An 11,481-nucleotide genomic window follows, 5' to 3' on the forward strand; every position below is an offset into this window, starting at 1 on the left:
TTTACCTGTTGTAGAAGCAGCCTTCTGTTGAATTCCATTCAATTCAGAACACTTTGCCCGAGGGTCCAGGATAAGCTAGCTGCTGTGCTAGGTTGATCATTCCAGCTCACAGGGAGCTCTCACTCAAGTTGAGTTATAAAGGGATTTATTTGGAACACTTCTGGAAGCAGGTATAAACAGAATAGTAGAGTCAATAATATGGCTTGTAACACAGCTGAGCCATCTCAGGGTCCAAGTCACTAACTCCAGAAGCCTCCGGTAAAAAGGCCAGTCTGGCAGCCCCCACCACAGCTGAGTTTTGTCTTGATACTAGCAGTATAAAAGAACTCTGCTATCTTCCAAAGTAGATTCCCTCAGTCATTTAACTCAGGAAGTAAATACATTTTCACACCCTTATTTTCAGCAGTATAGTTAATTTTTGAGCTAAAATCCCATCATTAAGGATCATAGGGCTTTTCTTTAGCTTCTAAGCTGCCAACAAGTATATGATGAAATTATCATTGAGCACTGAACAGTGGGTACAGCAGATAACACTTCAAAGGAAATGTGAAGTTTACGATTTGAGGTACTTCGAAAAGCCATGTCCCTTCTCAGCACTTTTGTTGGGCTGGCTCTTAATCAATGAAATACACCTGGACCCTCTAGCCAACTAGTGAATGAATACCAGTTACCATTTCAGGCGGAGGAATTTTCCATGTATCTTTATGTTAAGTTTTCCCATGGAAACCACCATGATCAAAAGGAGGCTTGATTTTGCCTAGTAGACATGGAAACACTATAATGTAATGAGAATGGATGCAGCAACATGGCTATACCTTGCAAGTGACGTCTGCACAAACAAAAGCAAACATTCAGTTACATAGGGAGCTCTTTCAGAGCGGCAGCCAGGAGAAGGAAGAATGTCAGGTATCTGAGCAAAATTCCCAGAGAAAGCACTTTAGAGAATACAGTTTCTCCTTTAGTAACAATGGTGACTAATGATGACTATTGAAATCCTTACAGTGTCTCATACAACCATGAGCTCTAAAGGTAACAGCCCTGTGAACTAGATTAGACAAAAATGAAGTTGAATCCTAACATCGTGGCTGTGGAGGTGGACCTTTATGCATTGGCCTCTTTGACAGACTGCTAATTAAGCCAGTGTCAAAGCTCCCTAGATGACTGCAAAGGAATGTGGAAATTTCATACTGTTGTTTGTTATCTCTCAAGCTTCTACCCCCGCTACCCGCCCCCAACCAGTTGCTAGCTGTATCAATTTTTTATTGCTTTACTCTTTTCATGTTCTCTACTGCCTTCTGTACTCTCATATTTCTGTTTTCCTTTATAAAGTAGCCTATAAATCCCTAAAATTTCTACTTCATAGAAAAACTTTTATCTCTGACAGTTGGATACAAGGTTCTGAGCGCACCAAAATGTGTTTCAAGTTACACTCTTAAATAGATGGGCTTGTATTTTAAACACAGGGTGGGAGGTTTGGTATCATGTTAATCTTGTTGCAAGGTTTTTGCCTACAAAAGAGAAGGCAAACAATTAAAAATTTTTTCTCTGAAACTAAATATTAATCTCTCTAGCTTTTATCAATTGGTAATTTGCATGTTACCAACATGTCTCCAACTTTATTAAGGTAAAATATGAACAGGAGAAATGTAGTTATGTTAAAGCATATATGAATAAACAGAATTTTTCCTTTGGAAGTATAAACGTTTATTAGACTCTGCTAGATATATGTGTTACTTTAGCTGGTTTCTTTTTGTTAAGCCTATTTCTATTAGTTGCTAAGTAGATAATATGGGTAATCTTGATTAGCAGAATTGTTAAGCTCATCCCCGTAGTTTACCACTCATCTGTTTTGCTAGAGCAATACCATACCAAGTCTATAAATTAGCCTACAGCTTCAGGCACAGAATAAGGGGGGAAAAACTAACCTCTTAGGTTTTCTAACTAAACTTTAAGTCATTGATTTTCACTTTTTCTTAGTGTTTTAAAGGAAAAATTCATAGCTTTTCAGGCAATGCTTTTAAAGAGTCTCTACAGGAAAAAAAGGGGGGAAACCAATGAAATTACGTTAGAATAAAGGAAGTTAAGCTTTGGTTCAGAGGTAAATGGTACGAAAGTGTGGTTTCACCAACAGTTTTCCATTATTTAGTTTTGATTAGGTTTTTAACCTGAAATGCCCAAGGACAGTCAGTCCGTATTACATGTGTGCAATTGGACAAGATGAGATAGTTACTTGAAGATAGGTTGGTGATGGATCCTGAGCATAGCTCTTTGATCATTGAATTTTAAACAATGTAAATTAGTGAATTAATGATAAGAGATGAGCTTTATTTCAGTGAGAAACATACTTTTAAATTATTTTATTCAAAGTAGTGAATATTCCCATGAACCAAAAGTTTTTAAATTGATATACAGAGAAATAGCAGTTTGCTCATACAATAAACTTCCTAACTCTAACTCTGCTTTTACTTCAGAAAGTAACGTCTTTAAAACTAACGTCATTTCGACTTCTAATTCTCAAGGTTTCTTTTAAATGTCTTACGTTTCAGAGAATATTTACTTTTTTCTTTCTTTTTGGTTTCTGCATTTCTCTTTTTTCTACTGCAATTTTCCACCTTTTGTGCAATTGTGAACAAGGTAACGAAACGCCTCCCTTCCTCAGGAACATCTACTATCTTCATGCTTTCTCAAACTTCCAGCAATCACAGTTTCTCTTGGAGTGAATAAGGTGACTTCCTTTCTTAATGTACCAACTTGCTTGCATTCTCATTTGCTTGACACCATTTTCTGATTCTTTATGAAAAATTCTCATGACTCATCTTTATATCTTCTATTTGATACTTAAGAATATTTTGCCATTTTCCTTTAATCATTTGTTCACCTTCTCAATTGTCACAATGGAGAATCAAAAACCTGGACTGTAGGTCTGTAGTCCCACTGGTTCCTGGTACACAGTAGAAGCCACAGCGTGTTAGAGCTAGTCTGTTCATTAAGATAGAAATGTTTTGCACAAATTTCTCTTTGTTCAGTACACTCAGAGTACCAGAACAACTCTCAGAGGTGTTCACCAAAAGGATGGTAAGGTTTACTAATCAAACCATATTGCCTTCATCTACCGCGTAACTTACCAGTGTCATTTCAAAAACTCAAGTTTGCCACGTACTACTAATGTCTGTATTCTACCATGAAAACAATTCAATGTGAGGTGGAGACTTTCTTAGGTCTTTAAGTGTATTCATTTAAATGTTATGCATTTGCTATAGTATAGTCATGTGTACTTTGGGCCAGAAGAGTAGTCTTATAGGAAATGATTTTTTTTCTTCCTACATTTTTATCACCAGGTAGGTTACCAATCTTTAAATGCTTTAAGTATCTTTACCTGACTATTACAGAGCAATCTAAGCTGTAAAAAGGCATCTGACTCATTATCCACCAGACCTTCAGTCAGACCTCTTCTTTTACGAACATTCTCAGATGAATCTAATATATTTTAACAGGTACCTAGTGTTACAACAAGTGGGCTGGCTTTAAAGAAACAGATTAACAGCATTATAAAGAAAAAATGAAAATATCACTCTCTAAATTTTCTCTGCTGTTGGTGTGGTGAACTTTATACTATTCTTTGAAAAAATATAAAGATGCATTACTTGGAATATGGGGAAATACATATTTTAAATTTGCTAAGCCCCAAAATAAAATTTTATGCATTTTCCAGAGCTGAAGAGTAATATAATATATTTAATTTGTAAGGGGCATGTTTTCATGGCATCACATGAAAATGCTTGTTACCACTGATCAGGAAATATAATTGGATTTTAAAAGATCATTTGGAAAATTAAAAATAAATATTCCAAAATTGCATCTGTATAATATCAAGTCAGTTTTAGTATTGCATGTTCTTTTGGGAATTATGTGGAAATAATTCAGTGTGTCTGCACCTCCATGTGCTATGTCTGTGTTTGCAGGTATATATTTATGTCTTTGTAAATGTCTGATCCCCAAGTGTATGGTAATGAACCAATCTAATCTAATCACTTTTTGTAGTGTCAAGTTTTATTCAAGCTAAGTATTTCAACTTTCGGAGGTGAAAGCTTTCCTAGCCATTCAGGGGGATGCTAGCCTAATGATTTAGAATGCATCATAATTATTTTTTCCAAAAGTGAGTAAATTCATCATATAACATGTTATTTCATTTACCTCCCTCCCCCAAAAAAAAATTGGAAGGAATTGATATGCCATGGGAGGAATTCCTCTATGTATATTCTGTTTCCCACTGCAGAGGCCTCTATCACCCCAGGCCTTTCAAGGTGTTTTGTCCATCCATGGACGTTTAAAGTACTTCATGAATGAGGTTTACAAATTTGTCAGCTTAGAAACAATTCCACACAGCTTAGGGCAGGGCATCTTTCATGCACACATAAAAATTAATGATCATCATGAATGACATTGCACATCAGTTCACTTTGATGCTAACAATTGTGAGGCCACTTCATAGGCCCATTTTTTGATCAGCTATCAGCTTCCCTACCCTTCAGCAAAGGATAAAAATTGAGCTAAAAGATTGAATCCATTGGTTCTTCTATCTCCTACAGTTCATCACAGTCTGTATCTGCAGTGTTATTTTGGGAGGCAACTCATTTTGTCTCAGTCTACCTCCTTTTACCCAGTTGGAGTGACTCAGTTCAGTCGCTCGGTCATGTCTGACTCTTTGCAATGCCATGGACTGCAGCATGCCAGGCCTTCCTGTCCATCACCAACTCCCGGAGTTTACTCACACTCATGTCCATTGAGTCGATGATGCCATCCAAAATATTTTCCCTCAGTAATGAATCTGCTTCCCAGTAGCCTTCAAAGTCTTTGACCATCTTGTCCCAGATAGCCGTGTCCTAAGTTGTGTGGTGTATTTTAGTGAATTTTTTATCCCCCTGGATTGCTTTACTTAGCTTGGTCTGTGGTTTGGGAGACTAGGCTGGGTAGCAGACATTGCTACTGCTTTTGGTCTCTCCAGGGCCTTAACTCCTACAGTGTTAAAGCTAAGTAAGGTTTTGTTTTGTTTTGTTTTTTTCAAAAACGATTGTTTTATTTTTAAAGTAATTATTTCTTCTAGGAATATATTTTCATATTACATTATTTATTCTCCAAGGAAAAGAAATCTGGCAATTAGTTTAGCCACCGAGTTTGTCCCTTGTTTGTTAAGGAAACTGCCTGACTCCTTATATAAGTTCTTATGTGAATGTCAGCCTTATTTTGGTTAGCGTCAACTTGCCCCTGCTACCTGAAGAACTAATGTGAGAATGTGTGTGTGTGCCAAGTTGCTTCAGTCATTTCTGACTCTTTGCGACCCTATGGACTATAACCCACCAGACTCCTCTGTCCGTGGAATTCTCCAAGCAAGTATACTGGAGTGGGTTGCCATGCGCTTCTCCAGGGGATCTTCCCAGCCCAGGGATCGAACCTGCGTCTCTTACATCTCCTGTATTGGCAAACAGGTTCTTTACCACTAGCGCTACCTGGGAAGCCCCCAGTATAAGAAAATGAAACATCAAAAGAAATGGAAGGTATTCTACAGGACTTCTAGTCCAAGCATGGCAAGGGCCCCCCATTACTCAAGTTTTTAAAATTTGAATTTTTGAGTGTTGAATCAAGGTTAGGTTCACCTCCTTGACAATAGGACTTGTACTTCTCCACATACCTGATTTACAGGCACCAATTCTCATGCTGCATCCTAATGATAGCATGTGATAGTGTTTAGAGGATGAAGAATCTAGATTTCTTAGGGTGTTTTCTGTGGTTTCTTTTCTAAAAAGGTAATGAATAAGGAAAACAGAAGAGTCAATTGACTCATAGATACATGATCTATCCGAAAAAAATTAACTTAGGTATTATAGAGAGGAAACATGTTTCTTTAAGTAAAAGTGCTTTCTTAACAATCTTTCAAAACTGAATATTAGAGTTTGTCTTAATTAACAACCAAAAACCAGTGATCAGTTCATTCATTCATCATGTCCTGAGCACTTGCTGTGTGCCAGACACTGGACTGGGTGCTAGAGACAAAAAGTTAAATAAAACATCCCTGTTTTCATGGGGGTGGGGCTCACAGCTAGAAGGGATCCTAGTCAGCTAAGCCTCTGCTGTCCTAGTGGTAACAGTTCTTAGGAGAACCCTGGAGCAATCCAAAAGCAAAAAGCAAGTCTGAATCTATTCAGCTGACAGATGAAGAAAAGATTAAAAACTGGCTATTGTGTCACTTTCTTCCCCAAGCATGTGAATAAAACTTGGCAGCTTTTTAAAGACAATTGGTGTACTCTCATAACAAAATTTACTACATGATTTATTTTTTTAAGTGCTAAACAGATGGTTTCACATTATTATTAAAATTAATGTTTTAACTCCGTATATTTTACATCTTTCAGAATCCGAATCTTGAACTGCCTATGTTATTATCCTACAAGCATATTGACAGTGGTTACAGATAAAAGAGAAAGCATGAAGAAACAACTTCAAAAAGTTATCATCTCAGGATACTTGATATGCAACTAACTAAACCACTATCTTATGTCTGAGGTTCAGAATAAATGTCCAGTAAAATACCAAATGACTCTCTTAAGCATTTATAATTATTATAAGTAGCCATTATGGCCAAAGCTCTAAGTTATGAATTATATGAAAGTTGAAAGCAAGAATATATAGAATTTCTGGCTTTAGATAGAATAACTATCAAATGGGTGCTTTTTTAACCCATGAACTCTGTGAATGGATTTAAATATGATAGAATAAAGTAGAAGTCATGCAATGGGAATGAACAGATTTTGCTAAACTTACTTTTTTGCCTGGCAAAAGAAATATGCTGTTTGGATCACATTTCTTGTTCCTACTGAATGATGATCTTAAATTTTTTCCACATATGAAAGGAATACTTGAAAATATAAAAGAACTAAATCAATGCATCAGATAGTAGGTAATCCTTTCTGTTTACCTACATGCTGATTATCCTTGCCAAAAAGTGCATTGAAAGGTGGAATGTTAACCCTGGGTATTTTTGCAAAAATCAAAAAAAATTATTTATTTTTGTTCTTCTGAATTACACTTAATGGGTGGAAGAATACTAGATTTGAAAAGAAATCATTTCCAGTCACTTCAGTGACCCTCAAAATAGTTAAAGATATAACAGATTTTTCCAATATTAGCTTTACTGGGATCAGAGGTAAAATGGGCAAAACTACAGTTACATTAAAATGGCATCTGAACATCAGTCTTTATAATTTTTTTTGTGGAGAAGAAGGAAGAATAGCTTATTTAAAACTGTTAACAGTTTCTGTTTGAAAGTGGTTGCATCTGTGCACATATGCAGCACTTTTTTTTTTTTTAACTTGGCAATTTGGGAAGGAGGAAGGGTCCATAACATGACTCTGAACATGAATATTGTCTCTCTTAGCAAACACGGCTAGGGTAATGGTCTAACTCTAAACCACAAGATTCACCTTGGTTAAATCCTCCACTTACTGGACTAGGGGGAGGTTATAGCCTCCTAAGGAGCTCACTTAAAACATAAAAATAAATGTGATATGTCTTTATTAAATGTTAAAATTAAACATACACTTTTTTTTGGATATAAATGACTACATTTGACTCCTAGATTGAAATGGTCTTTTAAAAGGTATTTTTGTTCCAGTTTCCATTTTTGGTTGTCTTTCTGGCATGCCTGTACTATTATTAGTGTTTATATTGTACCCTGATTTGGAAAAGTATTAGATTCAGTCTATACCAATGTATTTATAAAGTCCATATGACATATTTGATTCTTCCACTTACATTTTGTGTTAATGTTTAGGTATAATTTTTCTTAAATTCTCGAAAGGACATTTCAGTTATCAGAAGCCCTTCCATCATTACTGACCCTTTTTCATTATTTCATTTGTTACCATCTATCAGTATTATTTTTGAGTATTTGTTAGGTGTCATCACGCCTTCCTAAGTGTGCTGTGTTTTAGTAGCCTAGTATTTGAAGTAGTCTGCTGGAAACCAAGTCAGTATATTCTCTACCTATTCCAAAGAGCTAAAAATCAGAGCCAGGAAAGCTTTTGATGTTTTGTTGTTGTTCTTGTGTTTATAATTATTGCTGTATTATTATTGTTGTTTTACATAAGAATTATAGAGACTGTGAATACAAAGAGCCCACCTTAACTAGAGAGCCTTGTTTAATGCAGACCATTGAAGGTTTGACATAATCAAAATATCTAAGGTAGCAGAAATGTAAAATTCCTTGCAACCTGGAAGAAAGATAAGTAAGGGGGATGTAAAGTCTGTCTTATAAGGTACACATTACACTGCAGCTCAAATTCACGATGACAGTGATGTGTGATATGGCCTAGATTCTTGAAAGGGACCTGACTTGACTTTTTTAAAGATAGATATTTTATTAATGAGCTAAAAAAAAGGGTTGGCGTGAGGTTAGCAGAAGTAAGCCATCCAGTATTCCTATCACTACAATCTAACCACCTTATTTTGTGCCAGAGAAACTGATAAAATGTAATAATAGGATCATATACCCATCATTTGAATAATTTTGAACTACAAACTGTCCTTATAGTTTTCATAACTGTTGTCCATTGTTTGAGGATGTTAGTACTAAACTGAAAACATAAATTCCATATCTACCACATTTACACCAGCAACAGTATAAAATGTAAGCCTAAATTTGCAAAATTCATAATAATTTAGTGACAGAATTTTTTAATAACATGCAGTATATATAAATGCAGATTTTATGCAAGTGTTGACAAAATCATTTTTCAGCTTACAAAATTGGACTGCAATATTACATTTTTCACTTCAGCAATTTTTTACATCATTGCTTTCTATAATGAATGTGAATGCCATCTTTTATGAATGCAACTTGCCTTTTTCATTAAAGAAATTTTGTTTGATGTAATCAATAAACTTTGGTATGATATAATTGACATTTTCAGTCTCTTTTTTGTAAAGGTCTGTTTAACATAAAAGTAATATGGAAGAAATTTGGTGATAGGAAATAAGTTTCTAATTTCTGCTTTGCCTGTACAGCTCACAAAAGATTGACCATTTCTGCATACAAACTGGCATTTGAGGGCAGAACTAATTTTGGGACGTTCTGATATTTGGGAGTTCTGAATAAGGCTGGATCTGGTTGCTGTATACAGAAAAGTCCAGCTAAATCAGCAAATATGTATTGCTAGGTTGCTGTGTGCTAGGCAGTATCCACTTGTTGGACGTTGTGCGATATATGGTCCACGTCTGCATACCATTGAAATCATTTCTTTTTTTTAATATTGATTTATTTATTTGGCTGCACTGGGTCTTAGTTGCAGCACATTGGATCTTTAGTTGTGGCATGCAGGATCTGACTCCCTGACCCAGGATGGAACCCAGACCCCTGCATTGGGAGTGTGGAGTCTTAGCACTGGACCACCAGAGAAGTTCCTGAAATCATTTGATTCTTAAGTAGCCAAAGATGCAGGGATTTTACAATAGAGTGTGTGTGTGTGTGTGTACATCTTTCTCTCCCTCGCACCCCTCCCCCTCCCTTCCTTCCCTCTGTTGTTGCTCAGCCTGCCTCTACTGCCTTGTGAGTGTCCCTTTTCCTTGAAAAACCCTGCTTTCCTTGACTCCTAAGAAACTAGTCACCTGGGTAGCTGGTTTCATTACATTTGTACACTTCCGTCTCTGTATTTTTATCATCTTTTAATCCTGTTAGTCTTTGACCTACGTTGAGAAAATGCATTTCCTCTTTTGTTGTTGTTAAGTGGGAAATGTGCTCTATGAGGAGGTGAGACACAAGTTCAAGTTTCAGCTTTGCCACTAAGAGCCATTTCCCTCGATCCTCTTTTCTCTCACCTGTAAAGTGGTGTCTTGGGGGTGAGGGGAGAGCAAATGAGGTAAAAGATCAGCATATGAGGTAAAAGATCATAATTGCTTTGTAAAATGGCATTTACTAGCCAGAGAAATGCATTGGTATTTTTATATTAAGGGGTTTTGTTGATGCTTTGACACTTGTAATCAATAGTTGTTATTTACCAATTTTCATACATGTGTCTTAGATTCTTTCTACCTTCTTGGAGTTAGTCTGTTTAGGTTTCCTTCCCTTCCCCCATCCAGCCTGGTAAGGCACTGCCTCACTGTGGAGTCTGCCCAGGATTGGCCAGTGAAGTAAGTATTGTGACGGACTGAGTAGTTTGGCCCCTTCAGTAAGAAGCAATGCAAAGGTTAGGGGCTGAGGTTATCACTATGGTTATTCAGTGAATGTGTCCGCGACTGAAGTGCTGGGTGCATACTAACGAAGCTTGAAAGCCTGAGTTCTGGGAATAGTTGTCAGGAAAATGAGGGGCTTAATTATTTCGCAGCATTTTTTATTTGACACATTTTTCCAGCAACGGATGGGTAAGGAAATGTGACCTCAGTTCCTAGTATGTGGACCTACTGTGAAAAAGCACTGCTGTGTAGAGCAAAAAAGTCCTCATCCTATGGGCAGGCCACTGGCTGATCAGTGCCCCTCTTGGTGGAGCAGAATTCCTGCTAGCCATGGGTCTTTGGCCTTGGCTCTTTGGGTAGGGAAAGGCAACAGATGTTCATAGTTAAAATGCCTGCTGCTTCTTTGATCTCTTCATCAATTTGTTAAGACAGATTTCCTACCAGTAAAGTCACTAAATTCCTAGCTCATCATATAAGCTAACACTTAAGCAGCATTTACTATGTGTCAGGCACTGTTCCACTGACTTTACATATATTCACTCCTTTAGTAATCCCCACAACCCTATGAAATAGGTATTAACACTTTTTTGATATCAGCTATGAGACAGCATCAGACCCAAACTGAGGGCTATTCTACACTTTAACTGGCTTGTAATCATCAACATTATTAACATGATTAAAGACCAAGACCCAGGGATGCCCAGATAAAGGAAAGGAAGATGATAACAAGTGCAGCATGTGATCCTCAGATCCTGGACCAGAAATTGGGACATTGGTGGGGTAATTGGTGAAGTTTGTGATATATAGGTTATATCAATGTTAATTTCCTGATTTTTAAAATTTTGCTGTGATTGTATATATTTGGGGGGATCTGAGTGGAGAGTATGTATATGAGAATTCTTTGCACTGTTTTTGCAGATTATTTCGAAATCATAATTTGAAAAATAAAGCTAGAACATAACGAAGCATACAGATATTAATGGGAGAAGGCATTGAGCTGACTCTAGAAGACTATAATTTATTAACAAATATCTGCATCGCACTTTACAGAATGTTTTTAACATACTTCATTTAATCTTCACAGCAGCTCTGTGTAGAGATTAATCATGAGACTCTGTATTCTTACAGATAAAGAAACTGAGGCTCAGATAAGTTAATTATCTTGTCCCTGGGCCCTCAGGACTGAACCTAGGTCTGATCCATGTGTTTTCTGCTACTCTACCCTGCAGTCTGTCTAGCACTTCTCAAGCATATCTG

The 11,481-nt window shown here is 36.7% G+C and overlaps 1 protein-coding gene across 6 annotated transcripts in view; it reads left to right on the top strand.

Moving 5' to 3' along the window:
- The window catches only part of ATP11C (ATPase phospholipid transporting 11C), a 170,275-nt gene extending 161,318 nt beyond the window's left edge, over window positions 1-8,957 (top strand). For 3 of the 6 annotated variants that reach the window (XM_027533066.1, XM_027533065.1, XM_027533061.1), the window contains 2 exons: window positions 3,390-3,494; window positions 6,411-6,497. In XM_027533066.1, coding sequence (XP_027388867.1) covers window positions 3,390-3,491 — 102 coding nt within the window. In that variant the 3' untranslated portion in view covers window positions 3,492-3,494; window positions 6,411-6,497. Of the gene's footprint in view, window positions 1-3,389; window positions 3,495-6,410 lie in introns of those variants that run through there. The other 3 variants (XM_027533063.1, XM_027533062.1, XM_027533064.1) reach the window with 2 other exon arrangements.
- Window positions 8,958-11,481: the final 2,524 nt, after the last annotated feature.

The sequence above is a fragment of the Bos indicus x Bos taurus genome, chromosome X, assembly GCF_003369695.1.
Source record: "Bos indicus x Bos taurus breed Angus x Brahman F1 hybrid chromosome X, Bos_hybrid_MaternalHap_v2.0, whole genome shotgun sequence".
Classification (NCBI taxonomy): domain Eukaryota; kingdom Metazoa; phylum Chordata; class Mammalia; order Artiodactyla; family Bovidae; genus Bos; species Bos indicus x Bos taurus.